Genomic DNA, 15282 nt, shown 5'->3' on the forward strand with positions numbered 1-15282 from the left:
TTAAGTAGGCAGCCCAAAGTCACACTGCTTAAGTGGGTCCGTGTGTTTGCCCCCCAGGGTCTGTGTGCTCACCTCTTGACCCCAGAGCACCAGCAATCTCTTAGGAAACCTATTTTTCCTTTTTAACAGTATACTGTGAGAGTTGTCCATAGGGAGACATTTACGTGCCAATCTTGGCTGATGCCATGGTATCCCACTGTGTGGATGTACTGTTCATCCTCCTTTATGAGGCTTCCCAGCTCGTCCCAGTTACGGGGAGGACTGTGTGATGAGCGTCTTTGAACTTAATATTTGCGCACTTGTTTGAGCGCTCATACTTTTATTCCGTCGGATGCTCTCCTGTTAGTCTGCACATGTGTTTACATCGCGACCAGCTGCAAGATGGGGCAAGGAGGTGCTTGAAGGAGCGGGAATCTGCGGGCGGGCGGGCTGCGCGTCAGAATCTCTGCGGCACCGTGAAAACGCTCCTGCCCGGGTCACGCCCCGGGGGGCCGGGGGGCCTGTGGTCCCGGGCACTAGCACTGCTGCTGAACGTCTGCAGGCGTTTCTGAGCTACCCCCGCGAGGGCCGCCGGAGTTGGCGCGTGGCTGCGACAGGTGCAAAGGCGTGGAGGTTGTAAACTGCGGTCCGCGGCCCGCGCCGAGCCTCCATTTCCGCCTTTGTAAGGGGCTTGCGAGGAACGCGACTTGAATGATCCAGACCCCTCCGGGCAGCAGTGTTGGGGGGCCAGGTTTGATTCTACCCGTTCTCTCAGGCAGGCTGGGCGGGGGAGCAGCTGGGAAGATGACGTAATGTGCTCAGAGCCAGCTCCGGGGGCGACCTGCAAGCGGGGGCGGAGAGTGTTAACCCTTCAACCCCCAGCCGGTGGATGGAATAGCTTGTAGAGGCAGACCCAACGGAAAAGTGAGCGGCGCCTTTAAGCCTGGGGAGGAAGGTTGGGCCGAGGACCCAGAGGCTTCTTTTCGCATTTGCTAGGAGCCCGCGAGGGGTGGGGCCTCGCTATGCAAATCTAAGCTGCTGATCGTTGACGCGCCATCACCCCACGCGCCGCTTCGCGAGCCGATTGGCCACGAAGAGCCTGGTCCCATTGACAACAAACAAGGGGGCGCGCGGCCTGTGGGCGGGGCCGCAGGGGGCGCGGGTTGGGGCGGGGGAATCCCGCCCCGCCCCTCCCGCGCGGCGCAAACATGGCGGCGGCTGGCACCGGCCGGTGAGGCGGTACCGGGAGGAGGCTGTCGGGTGTCATGGGCGGTGGCGGCGGCACCGCCCCCGCGTCTCCCTGAGCGGGACGGTTCGGGGGGCCTCCGTGCCGAGCCGGGCGATGGACGAGAGCGGAGAGCTGGGCGGTCTGGAGACCATGGAGACGCTCACAGAGCTGGGCGACGAGCTGACCCTGGGGGACATCGACGGTGAGTGGTGGGTGGGTGGGTGGGAGTGCGGGGGCGCGCGGGGAGGAAGGGGTTACGGCAGCGCGCGGGTGCGCGTGCGCCCACCCCCCGCGGCCCTGGCTAGCGCGGGAAGAATCAGCACGCGCGGTCCGCCCGGCGGAACCCATCCCTTTGGAGCGCTCCGGGTTTGGGCCCCCGCCTGGCTTTCGGTTCTGCGGCGCTGCGTGTCCGGAAGCAGAGTGGGGGTCGTGGGGCCCGAGCGCGGAGGCGGGGGCGTCGCAAGTGTCCCGAGGGAGCGGCCTGAGGAGAGCGGACGGCCGCCGCCTCCCTCGCGCGCCTACACGCGCCGCCCGGGTCCCGCTCTCCCGTCGCTTGAGCTCCGCATCACACCTGTCACTCCCCGCCCGTCTGCTGGGGCGGCTGTGGGATCCCCGAAACCAGGTCCCCAGGTTCTGCGCTCTCATCTCTGGTCTTCCCAGCGTTGACCCGCGGCCAGGTCTCCTGGCGCTCAGGGAAACTTTGGGCAGGGAGCGGCTGCAGAAGCAAGTTGCTGATGAAGCGAGCGGTGGCGGCGGCGTGTGGGCGCTTCTCCCCGGGATGGAGACCCGGGCGCTCCTGCTGTCGCGCTGCAAAGGGAATTGAACAGCGAGAATTTTGAGTTGTGGCCCTTCGGGGGACAGGCTGGGGAGCGGGTAGCCTTTGTTCAGGCGACCTTTATAGCGAAGTGGAAGAGCTGGTAGGAGCCCAGGGATTTTCCCTTACAGTGTTCTCATTTTTACGACCATGGGAACCCAAAGTTTGGAGAGGGTCAGCTACTTGCCCAAGGTCAACCAGCTGGTTTCAGAGCCCATTTCCTGGGCTAGTGTTTGTGTCACTGTATCAGGCTTTCACCTGACCCTTCGGGGTGAGGAGTCCAATGAACAGGTTAATAACCATAATAGTAACTCTCAGGAGTTGGGCTCTTTTGATGTTCTCGTCCCCAGACTCTTTGTACTGTTTCACTTACTCCTCACTACAGTCCCATGGGAGACTGAGGCCAGATGTTTGCTTGTCTAAGGTCACTCACCTTAGATTGCCCAGAACCCATGCTCTTAACCACTAACTCAAGTGCATTGTGCTCTTGAGTTTATAAAGTACAGTCATGTCCAGAATTTCATTACGGTCTTGCAGGCAGAAACGGCGGCTCCATCCCCATTGTACAGATGAAGACACTGAGGCAGCAGAAGTTTCTCTTCCAGGGGAAGAGATAAGTGGCAGCAGCTAATTGAAAAGGATTTGCTTCTGTGACATTTAACCCCTTGGCTTGTCCTTGACTTCTGTTTCTGGTCTTCCTGGCCGTGAGCTAAGACCCTTAATTGAAGCACCAGGTCTAACCGCAGATTTTTCCACTACGTGCTCCTAGGTAAAGAGATGTGTTAACAAATGGAGAAGAGAGGTTCTTGAAACTCAACAAGGGTAGCTAACACATTTTGAGCATTTATGTGGCAGGCACCATGTTAAGCGCTCCTACACATTAATGTTCTCAATCCTTAACAGTTTCATCAGGTAGATAACGTCTGTTATACTGCTCTCATCACCTTTGAGATCCTGAAACAGAGGTTCAACATGGTTCATTAACTTACCCAAGGTTACCTAGCCAGTAAGAAGTACATCTAACTAAGGCTGCCCATCAGCAAGCTCCCATGAAGAAAGTCCTGTGCATTTTGCCTTCTCATTCCATAACTGATTTCTGTTTATCTTAATTTGTAATGTGTTAAATTTCCTAGTGGTTAGGTATTAGCCTTTCCCCTGTAGATTTCTGAGTAAAATATATATTCTGGAAACGACCACAGTGGTTTAATGGATTCACAGGTCCCCATACCAGATTGGGGAAAAAATGACTGACTCCCTGTCTTATAATGGTCAGCAAGCATTCAAGTGCCAGCTCTGGTCTCTGAGCTGTAGGGAATATGAAAGATAGGAAAGAGAATTTTATGGCCTCATGGAACTTAAGATGAATAACAATAAAACTGTAATGCTGAGTACAGAATGGCTTACAGTAAGTGAAAATCAACATTGAAGGAGCTTGGTAAAGACTGCCACACCAGGAAGACGACTCCAAGGAGGTAGCCTTTCATTGGGGTCTTGGAGCGCAAGAAGGGTTGGGTGGGCTGAAGGCCAGTGATCTAAAACAGCTACAAATATCCCTGTATTCTTACACATCCATTCCCCAGAATGTCAGCTCCATGAGGGCCTGGTCGTTCTGTTTCCTTCGGCTATGTTTCTTGCACTTAGAGCTAAGTATTTGTGGAATGCCTGAATGAGTTTAGTGACCTTGGGCTAGGGAGGATTCTAAGCTGTACTAGACACATCCCCTGGGGTTGGGTTGGATCAGTTGCTTCTAGGAGCCAGTCAGATAGGGAAGAGACTGGATATGAAAAATACACTTAACTCTGTGTGTGTGGTGGTGGGGGGGGGGGGGGGGTGTTGGTATTTGCAACCTGGAGCTCTCATGCCTGTCTCCAGGAAGTCCAGGAGGGCAAGAGTGCTTCACTGGGCAACATCATTCTTGCTGTAATCCATGAGGGCCCTTCAAGGATGTGAGCCCAAGGAGGCCACATGCATTCATTTATTCAGCACATCTCTTCGGTGGCTTCCCAGTACCCCTGTGATGGACAGAGTGCCGAGGGTCGCTTTGAACAAGACATACTCGATCTCTTCTCTCTCAGGGAACTTAAATTCTTGAGGGAGGAAACAAGCTGAGCAAATAACTGAAATGAACACTTCTGGCAGGACACATGAAAACAAAATAGGGGCGCCTGCGTGGCTCGGTGGGTTAAAGCCTCTGCCTTCAGCTCAGGTCATGGTCCTGGGGTCCTAGGATCCAGCCCCACATCGGACTCTGTTCAGCGAGGAGCCTGCTTCCCCCTCTCTGCCTGCCTACTTGTGATCTGTGTCTGTCAAATAAATAAATAAAATCTTAAAAAAAAAAAAATAGGGGCGCCTGGGTGGCTCAGTTGGTTAAGTGTCTGCTTTCAGCTCAGGTCATGATCCCAGAGTCCTGGGATCGAGTCCTGCGTCAGGCTTCCTGCTCAGCAGGGAGTCTGCTTCTTGCTCTGCCTGCCGCGCCCGCGCGCTCTCTCTCTCTCTCTCTCTCACTTTGATAAATAAATAAAAAAGTAAATAAACAAACAAACGCATGTTATAGAGAATAACCAGGGCAGACTAATTTAGACGGGGTAGGCAAGGGAGGCCTCTTGGTGGAGAGATCTGTCCTCTCTTTTTTAAGGGATGCCCAAGTTGGGATTTTTTTGTGATATATCCACATTTTTAAATGTTGGCTTAAAGTGGGTTTTGTTTGTTTTTTAAAGAAACATACTGTAGGGCCAACAAAGAAATCTGTTGTGTTACTTGATCTCCAGGGCTTGTTTCACTGCAGGATGCTCTGTTGTCCCAGGTCCCAGGCCCCTGATGATAGATTATCTAGAGCACTTTCTTTGATGGCAGATAGCTGTGTTATGAGAAAGTGCCTCATGTATTGTGATAAAGCAGGTCTTCTGGAAACGCAAAAAGCTGAGATATTTTTCCACTGGGATCAGGAAAGGCACAGTGATGGAGGTGTTCTTCTCATGAGGCCCAGAAGGGTGGGTGGCAACATCAGCAAGACAAGCACATGGCAGAGAAGGATCAAGCTGCCTTGGAGATAAAGGGTTACTGGTGAGTTCTTGGACTCTATGGTGTGTGTAAGGAAAAGGTAGAAGATAAGTTCTGAAAGGTGAGTTGCAGCCAAACCGGACAAACTTCATACCTGATGCATATGTATTGTGGAATGTGGAGAGAGAATTGCTGAGTGAGTAGGGTGACGACCCGTCAAATGCAGATTTTAGGAAAATTTAAGTGTGGTGATGGGCAAAGAAGATTGGAGTCAGGGAGACCAGTTAGGGGGAGCTGCAGGCCTCCGGGTATGAAATGATAAAGAGGGCGATGGGGTTGGGATAGGAAGTGGCCATTATGCAAGTTGTTGGACATAACAGGATGGGGCTTCAGCAAAGACCTCATCCTGAAGGCAGAGCAGAGGTGGAGTTCTAAGATCCCATCCCAGCTTCCATCCTGGGGGCATTGGGCAAGTTCAGAAGCCAGCAGGAAGAGCTAGTTTGGGGAGATGATAAACATTTGCCTTAACTGGGCAGAAATTGAGGTGCTGGTGGCTGGGAAATCCACTAGGAGATCAGAGGCCAGAACTCAGGAGAAGGTCAAACTGGAGATAGAGATTGAGGAGTAGTCACTGGAGTTGAGGCTGGAGGTGAGGGAAGGTAGAACTGGGAGGTCCAGTCAGGTGAGGAAAGTGTAATAAAAACTAAGGGAAGGAGAGCTTTTCAGGGAGTGGTTAGTGGATGATGGGGGAAGTGGTGCAGAGGACATCAGGGATGACAAGTTCACGAAAGAAGTCATGGGATTCGGCAATTAGAAGGTCGACATTAGACAGAGCCGTCAGATGAAGGGGTCCAAGTCTAGATAAGCCAGAAAGAAGTCAGGAGTGCGTGGGTGATGGCAATTAGAGACAGCTGCTTCCTTTGGAGGAGGTCGAAGAAACTTTTCAGTGAGCTCATTTACTTTCTGTCTTTGTGGATTTGCCCTGTTCTGAACACTTCGCCCAAATGGAATCCTACAACGAGTGGCTTCCTTCACTTGGCCTGATGGCGAGGTTCATCTGTGTTGCAGCACCGTGTTGCCTCGTGTGGAGACATCATGTTTCATGTATCTATCAGTCAGTTGATGGACATCTGGGCTGTTTCCACTTTTCGGCTGTTACAGATGAAGCAGCTAGGAACATTTGTGTGCAAGCTTTAGTTTGGGTGGAGGTTTTAATTTCTCTTGGGTTTGTATTTTTCCCTGGGCTTATAATAGCACTAGTTACTTACTTGCTTACTTTCCATGTCCTGGCAGTTAATTCAGTCCTAATTCTTGGAACAGAAACTCTCAGTGGCGTGTTAGTTGCTTTTATCCCCCTTGTCACCGTCTCTTCTGAAGCCCTCCTTCTGTTTTGCCCCATCTGATGTTTGTCTAGCTCTACCATCCCACACTTATCATGGGATTACTTTAGCCATTACCCTGGGGGGTGATATTGAAGCCCCTGTTCCCTAGTTGTTGTTGTTGTTGTTGTTTTTTTAAAGATTTTATTTATTTATTTGACAGAGAGAGATCACAAGTATACAGAGAGGCAGGCAGAGAGAGAGAGGGAAGCAGGCTTCTTGCTGAGCAGAGAGCCCGATGCGGGACTCGATCCCAGGACCTGAGATCATGACCTGAGCCGAAGGCAGCGGCTTAACCCACTGAGCCACCCAGGTGCCCCTAGTTGTTTTTTTTTACTCCCTAGTTTTGATGGAGCTCATCCTCTGGTAGCTTCCTGGGAAAGGGTACATTAGAGGTAAATTAACGGTGAGGGGACCTTGTGTGTCTTAAAATATCTTTATTCTAACCTCACGCCAATTTGATAGTTTGGGCGAGTTTAGAATTTCAGCTTGCACCTAGTTTTATATCAGAAGTTTGAAGGCCTTGCCTAATTGTCGCCTGACCTCTGGTAGTTGAGAACTTGGACACCATTTGCTTCCTGATCCTTTTGTGCCACCTGTTTTCACTTCTGGAAGGTTGTAGGATCTTTATCCTTGGTGTTCTGAGTTCTTGGTGACATACACTGATGTGACTGAACTGTCAGTCACTGTACCTACTTGGGGGGCTCTGGAGGGCTCACTGTGTCAGACACCTGCCTTCATGCAGACCTCCTCCCCACTCCGAGCCTGCTGAGGAACTTCCAATTCCTGAGCCTTTGGGTAGCACCGCCTTGTCCTCTGCTGTCTCTCCCTGCAGTCCGTGCCATCTCTGGCAGAGACCGGGACACTACCTAGCACGGAACAGGTGCTCTGTAAAGGTGTGTCTCACGAAGGCTGGCCCTTCAAACTCAGGGTGTTGTGTGGGCCCCCAGCCAGGTGTCCCCATCAATGGGGAGTTTGGAGTGGCTGACCTGATGAGCCAGGCTGGCGTGTGGGGAGGGTGTGGCCAAGGCAGTCCTGGGAGGCTGAGGTGCCTGGAGGGGTGGAAACCGACTGCACAGTTCTCCAGTGAGTCATGGTTGGGGAAACTGCTCAGTGAGGTGAAGTGCAGATCTGCTTTTTACCCATGTGCAGATCTTTTTCAGGACATACACTTTGTTTTGACACTTGACTATATATCACTGTTGCTCATGTTTGGGTTGAAAGAGCTACTGTTGCTCACAGCTTATTTGCTTTCTACCTGATTTTAACTCCTGATCTCATCTAGTCCATTTCTTGGGACATAAAAGTTTTTTGGGATTGCTCAGACCACTGAACCAATCTCCTTGGGTTTCTCCTCCCTGGATCTCTTCGGCTGTGCCCTTGACAAACACTGTTCTGCATTCACACCCAGGCCTTGGACCTGTTATTGAAGAGTCTTTTCTGTCGTTCTCCTACTCAGCTCATGTATTGGCATTTAAAAATATATATTTTTGTGTCTATATCCACTGGATCTTTTCTCTTCTCCAGTTCATAATTTAAAAAGTTCTTGAACAACTTGATTCAAAAAGGGCTTTCTGACTCTCACACTGTATCTTCTGGATTCTGGCTGAACTTTATTAATGTGTGCACAAATTGTTACATTTTCACATATGGGTTCCTAGGTGTTGAAAGAGTTGACATGGGATAGCCATATAGTCCAGTGTAATCCACCCAAATAGGCAGGCCTTTGCACATCCACCCCCCCCCCCCCCCCCCCCCCCCCCGTGGGACGTTTGGGTCATTTGCATCTTTCCATCAACATAAACGCTATTGTTCTGAACAGGTAGGAGCAAGTTATTTCAGTCAGTCTGTTGGTGCCTGTTTCCCAACAAGGACCTTACATCACTAGGTGGGTTAGAGCTGCTACACACTACCCTCCATGGCCCTTCCAGTTTGGAAACTCTCCAGTACTAAACATTACTGTGATTACTGTGCTGACTGTCACTTACTTGGAAAAGATCGTTATTTCTTCAAAAAGGCAGTATGTTCACATGGCGAAATACAAAAATGTGAGAGGGGACTGTGAAAAGTCATGCTCCCAGGCCTGCCCCCATCTGCTTAGCACCCACCGGCTCAAATTCCTTGCAAGTAATTCATTTTGTAGTTTCTTTTACCTTCTTCAGAACTTCCTTAATGCAAATATAAGAGATAAATGTGGATTTTAATATTTGCTGCCTTTTTAATTTCTGCACAAATAGGTAGCGTGCGACAAGCTCTGTTCTTCTGCACCTTTGCCTTTTCACTTAACTGTGTGTGTTGGGGATCTTTCCAGTCTTCACTGCTGTGTGATTTTCCATGGCACAGGTGCCGTGCAACGCATTCATCCAATCCCTTTTTGATGGACATTTGAGAGTTTTTTCCAGTCCTGCTATTAAGAACAATGCTGGGGCACCTGGGTGGCTCTATCGATTAAGCATTCAACTCTCGATCTCATGGGTCTTGATCTGAGGGTTTTGAGATCAGGCTCTGAGTTGAGCTCCACGTGGGGTGTGGAACTTACTTAAAATAATAATAAGGGACGCCTGGGTGGCTCAGTTGGTTAAGCAGCTGCCTTCGGCTCAGGTCATGATCCCAGCGTCCTGGGATCGAGTCCCACATTGGGCTCCTTGCTTGGCAGGGAGTCTGCTTCTCCCTCTGCCTCTGCCTGCCACTCTGTCTGCCTGTGCTCACTCTCGCTTCTCTCTCTATGACAAATAAATAAATAAAATCTTTAAAAAATAATAATAATAAAAAAATAATAAAACCCAAAACAGTGCTCCAGTAACTAGCTTTATAAATTCATAATTTCACACATGTGCAGGTGTAAGTGTAGGATAAATGATGGAAAGTGGGGATTGCTGGGTCCAGGTGGGGATGGGAATATCTACATTGGATGCCACAGAACCCAAGGGTATCAAACGTATAAAAGGAAGGGGCAGGAACTAACATTGTTCTGGCCCGTGTGTTTGCAGTTTTGAGAAATCCAAGGAAGCTGCTGTCCACAGTGGATATACCAATTTACACCACTACCAGTGTGTGGAAGAGGGCCTGATTCCCCTCAGTGTCCTGGCAGAGTCTAGAACTCTGGTCCCTTTATTCCGCCTGCCTTTGCCAAACGTGCCATTTCAAAGCTCATGCCACTCCCTCCACTCCCGGTAATACACACATGTAGACCCCTTTGTCCCAGCCTCGCCGTGCCTCACTTGACTTTTCTGTATTCGAGACCACTGGACAGTCTGTGGGTAGTGACCAGCTTTCTGAATGATCACCTCCTGGGTCTCAGATGTTCCCTTGGCTTGTCCAGGACCCTCGTGCTTGTGAACTCTGCCACTTTCGGTCTCTTGGAGTGATCCTTCATCGGGTTTGCTTGCTCTCTTTTCTTTTAAAATTGCTCCTTGGGGTGCCTGGGTGCCTCAGTCTGTTGAGCGTCCGACACTTGGTCTCAGCTCGGGTCTTGATCTCAGGGTTCTGGGTTTGGGCCCCCGTGTTGGACTCCATGCCTAGCATGGAGCCTCCTATTAAAAAATGCTCCTTAATGTGGAGCAGTTCCTTATTTTCAGCTTTCCACTTTGAGGCACTTGTAAAATGATTTCTTGTTTTACGTTGTTTCGCTGGGACTCTCTCCTCTGTCTGGGCTCTCTTTAATGTAGCTTCACGGTGGCAGCCCATGGAGCCCTGAAATTTAAGTGTGTCCTCTTAGAAAACATTTTGGGGGCTTTCCATCACTATAAACGGTGTTCTGGAAGTTGCTTGCTTTCGCTGTAATTCTCTTAAGACTACTTTTCACCAAAATCAGCGGACATTTTAGGGAGTACCCTTTGTTCTGAATAGCTCCGTTCTCATATTACCTTCCTTTGAACTTTAAAAGTCATTGGTGTTCTCTAGGATAATGTGACTCATCTTTTTCTGTATTAGTTATTGACTGTCCCCACGGTGGCCTTTACTTTTCTGTCCTTCACCAGGTTTTGCAGTCGCTGTGTCTAGGCAGGCATGCAGTTGAGGTCTTTACAGGACCTGTGTTATGCCGGGGTCTGGTTACAGCACTGGTGGGGTAAGCAAGCTAGTGTGTTGGGCCCTTGCCCTACATTGCCTCCTAATGTGGTTTTGCTTTTAATCCTTCCTCCCAGTTCTGTGGTGTGCTACAGACAAGAAACTGAGGCCCAGATTACACAGTTTGTAAGTGAGAGAATGGTGACCTCACTCCAGACATGTCTAACTCCAAAACCTGTGTACTTTTCCTGTATCTTGTGCTACATCTCTGTCTGATGTCAGTGAACTTCCTGGTTGCAAACACAAGCTGGTGTGGTGGACGAAGGCCAGAGAGACCCTGGATCCTCTGCTCAGGGACACATGTAGGGACATGTGTTTATCATGAGGGGTCTGCTGTGGACTTGAACTTCAAGTGACTTCCCCCGGGTCCTGCAGCACTTCTCTGAGCCTTAGTTTCTGCTATAAGGTAGGGACTGGAGATGTCTACGTCACAGGTGTCGCAAGAAGTGAACAAAGCACATAAAAGGAAGAGGACAGGAACTGACATGCCCTTTTGACTGTATCTGAGAATGAAAGAGGAACTTCACTTCTCAAGTTGACTCTTAGGACCAAAGGGCTTTTTTTGTAATACAGTTTTGAAATGTTTATTTCTTCCTTTTGAAAGGGCTTTTGTAGGTGTGGTGGGCGGGACACAAAGGAGCAGTCATAGAGTACAGGGTAAAATGTTCCATTTTCGCACCACAGGATTCAAGGGTTAAACTTGGTTGACATTGTGGATTTGAGGGGGGGGGGGGGCCATTGTGGAATTTTTTAAAGAGTAGCAGGATCCCAGAGACTGGGGCCTCCAGGTAAGGCTCCCTGGGGAACCTGTGTTTAGAAATCCTAAACCATTGACTGGCTTGAAAAGTGGAAAAGCACAGCCCTTTCTGCAGCACTTAGGCCCTTTGGAATTGCTAAAGAATATGTGTCAGAATGTCCCTTATAATCTGGCTTCCGGATCTGGCAGGTGGAACTGGTCTGTTGGGTTCAGAGTCTGGTTTGGACCAGTGGTGAAAATCCGGCTGTGGACCAGATGTAGAGCTGCCTTGTTAAACTGATGTTCGCTCGCCTGGGGCCTTTACCGTCCCACAGCAACGGGGGGAGACCATGCTTCTGGCTAAGTGTGAAATTTATGGTGAAGCCTTGTAATTTACAAAAGTCCATTGGGTACATTTGTCTTCCTGACAGTGCTGTGAGGTAGATGCTTGCTTTTTATTCCCATTTTGCAGGTGAGACACTGAAACAGATAAAATGAATTGCCCAAGGTTTCCCATGCTGATGGGAGTCGGGAGTTGAATTTGGGCCTTCTAACGTGGGTGCCCATACTCTTTCCTTCCCTGTGGGAATGAGGTGGGAGGTATCCTGACTCAGGAAGCCTGTCTTAGGAGACCCTGCTCTGGTCAGAAGTCTTTAAAAATTTTGAAACAACTTTTTAGGGGCGCCTGGGTGGCTCAGTGGGTTAAAGCCTCTGCTTTCAGCTCAGGTCAATTCCAGGGTCCTGGGATCGAGCCCCGCATCGGGCTCTCTGCTCAGCAGGGAGCCTGCTTCCCTTCCTCTCTCTCTGCCTGCCTCTCTGCCTACTTGTGATCTCTGTCTGTCAAATAAATAAATAACAACTTTTTTTTTTTTTTAAACTTGACAGAGAGATCACAAGCAGGCAGAGAGGCAGGCAGAGAGAGAGGAGGAAGCAGGCTCCCCGAGAGAGCAGAGAGCCCGATGCGGGGCTCGATCCCAGGACTCCGAGATCATGACCTGAGCCGAAGGCAGCGGCTTAACCCACTGAGCCACCCAGGCGCCCCTAAATAACAACTTTTTTAAAACTTGTTCAGACCAGTTCAGCACGAATGAGTATCCACTATATTCACAGCAGTGTTAGATTCTTTGGGGTATTGGATATGAAGGAAACTGTCCCCTTTCAGGGAGCTGACCTCCGAACAGCCGGATTTACAAAGTGAAATGCAGCAGAGGCCGTGGCCGAGAGACAAACTCCAAGGTTTTTTTGAGCACTGGCGAAGGGAATTAGCGATATCTTCACAGGGACTTTAGCATTTGAGCCAAGATGTGAAGGATGAGTGAATAGAACTTTAGGAAGGAAAAGTGTCAGGGTGTTCATTTTTGACAGAATCGGAGCAGAGTTGGGAATAATTTGGCGTGTTCTGGGAACATGTGATTCAACGTGGCCAGAGTACAGTAGAGGACTGAGGTCCTCAAACGGCGAAGTGTCTGAGAACCCACAGTTCTGGGGTGGCATCCAGGAGGGGCACCTAAGGAGTGGAGTGGTGGGATCAGAGAAGGTTTCTTGTGGAGGCACCTTGCGAGCTGGGCTCTTACAGCTAAGGGGGAGGGAGAGAGGAGTCACGTTCCAGGCTCAGGGAACAGCCCTTTCGAAAAGCGAAAAGCGCTTGGGCGTGTGGGGTTGGCAGGCTACCATCCTGATAACTGTTGTTCGTTATCTTTCTCAAAGGCGGTTTTGATCGGGTCTCTCGCTCTGCTGCGTCTGTGTGCTCTCAATCTGGCCGGAGTCTTGGTGATAAGCAGCGGAAACTGCCTCTGGCTAGCATGAACGGAAGAGTTTACTGGGAGGGCAGTGGCACATGGACTGACCAGAAAAGCTACAGAGCCAAGCTTGGAAAACTGGCCAGAACCAAGGGATGCTCCGCCGCAGAGCTCAGCTGAGGCGAGCCCAGGGGCTGCTGGGGGAGGACCCTGCTGCTTTCCGTGGCAAGAGCCATGCCCCTGGTTGGGGGTCTTCGTGAATCCAGGCTGACTGGCAGGAAGCCTGACCTCCCACCAAGACCACCCAGTGGGGATTCTCCACAAGGAATATCAGGGTGCTGGGGGGAGGAGCAGCCAGATGACAGACGAACAACAAAAGTGGCAAATGTCCACTACATTTTCTGTGCCTCCCTTGGCCTCCACAAGAAGAGCCAAATGCCTTAGGGTGCCCTTGAGGCCTTTCCCAGCTTGATTGTAAGCAGCAGCATCTGTCCCTGCTGTTCATACTCTCTCCATTGCAGCTGCTTGCAGGGCGTTCCCTGGTGCTGTGGTTTTGTTCAGCCCGTTTCCTTTGCCCGCAATAACCTTCCTTCTCTCTGATTCTTAAAACCCTTCGTCCACTGCCTTCCAGCACGGATCAGTCCTGTCTCTACTCCCTGACGGCCCTTTCTTTGTGCGGCGCTTGGTCATTCTTGCCCTTATCCCACCGGATGGGAGTTGGTTGGCTTTCTCCGTCTTCGCTGTGAGACTAGGGGGTGGGAGGGGAACCAGCCCTTTTGAGTCCTGGCTCTGGGCCGGGTCCCAGGCGAGGTGCTCAGTGGCCTCCAGCGCCTAGCAGGGCAACCCACAGGTGTGGTGCAGGTGCGGGGGTGGGGGATGGGAGGTGGTGTTGGTAGCATGACTTAATAACCTGCTTTCCAAGTATTTGTTTTGTCCTTAGTCTTAGGGAGCTTTGAGGGTGGCCGTGAGCGGAAGGATGGGATGGTGGGTTACTGGGGTCTTTCACCTCTGCCTGGCTGGCTTTAGGACTGAGCAGGGTTGAGATCCCCTGCTACGGAGACTCTGCACCTGGGAGAGTCGGGAGGGTGGTTCTGCTTGCGCCTGATTTTGTGGCCACTGGTCATTTGGCGCTGTGAAGTGTGATGCCCTTGTCTTCCAGAACAGGACGGTGCGGGATGGGTTCCTGGGAGTCTCACTCTCCATCTTGCTCACCTTTCAGTCTCTCCAGGAGAGGGAAAGCCCTGCCTTGCGGTGCAGAGAAGAGCAGGTGACTAGGCGGAAATGCAGGAAGACCAGAGCTGACAGTCCTTCCCCTTCTCAGTGGGGGGTGTTGGCTCTCATTCCTGAGTGAGGCACTTACGGAGCATCTGCCGGCTGCGGGGGGGGGGGTCTGTCTGGTGAACTCCCTTCAGTAATAGAACCAACGCATCTGTGCGGCGTGGTGGCTGAGAACTTGACCTCAGATTCCAGCTCCACCACCTGACTCGGTGACGTTGGACAAGCAGCTTAACCTCTCTGTGCCTCATTTACCTTGTCTGTGAAGTGGAGGTGATAATGGTGTCAAAGTGTTGTGGAGATTAACTGAGGGAATCTGTGCAAAGTGCTTAACACAACTGCGGACAACTAGTAAGAGTTTAGTAAATGTTAACAATTAGATACTATTTTTATTAGCGCTGCCACTAATTGGCTCAGGTTTTTTCTTCTTAATGGTTCTCAAAGTCTCTTCTTAACCTCTTCCTAAGAGCAGGCGTTGAAAAGTAATAGGTGGAATAAGAGGAACAGCCTTTCAAAAGTGGGGTGCCAGCAGTCTGATGCCTCTAACTCGGTGTTGAGTGAGGACTGCCTGGGACCCACGGTGGGGCGCTTGCATGGTGTCGAACCTGGTTGCTAACTGCAGGATTCTGAGCCCGGGCCGGAGGCTGGGCGTGCGCAGGGAGGAAATTCCGGAGAGGAAGGCCCGCACGGTGGTTTTCGGGGACTTCTGGGGCAGGGCACTTGTGAGAAGAGCACAGGCTTGGGAAGAGGAAGGGGAGACTGCCACTCGCTCAGCCACCTGCCTGTGACCATGTGCAGGCCATCCTCTCCTTGGACTTGAACTTATTTCTTCCTGTGTAACCACCACCACTTTTCACAAACTTTTATGTCGCACCATTCTCCGCACTTTACACACACTAACTCTTTTTTTTTTTTTTTAAAGATTTATTTATTTATTTATTTGACAGACAGAGATCACAAGCAGGCAGAGAGGCAGGCAGAGAGAGAGAGAGAGAGAGAGAGGAGGAAGCAGGCTCCCTGCTGAGCACAGAGCCCGATTCGGGGCTTGATCCCAGGACTCTGAG

General features: G+C 50.8%; 1 protein-coding gene across 1 annotated transcript in view; it reads left to right on the plus strand.

The window, feature by feature from the left end:
- Positions 1-1154: 1154 nt before the first annotated feature.
- Positions 1155-15282, plus strand: part of SREBF2 (sterol regulatory element binding transcription factor 2) — a 61060-nt gene continuing 46932 nt past the window's right edge. The window contains exon 1 of the mRNA XM_047740100.1: positions 1155-1409. Within this exon, the coding sequence (XP_047596056.1) occupies positions 1322-1409 (88 nt within the window). The 5' untranslated portion in view covers positions 1155-1321. The remainder of the gene's footprint in view (positions 1410-15282) is intronic.

This window comes from Lutra lutra, chromosome 8 (assembly GCF_902655055.1).
Source record: "Lutra lutra chromosome 8, mLutLut1.2, whole genome shotgun sequence".
Taxonomy (NCBI): domain Eukaryota; kingdom Metazoa; phylum Chordata; class Mammalia; order Carnivora; family Mustelidae; genus Lutra; species Lutra lutra.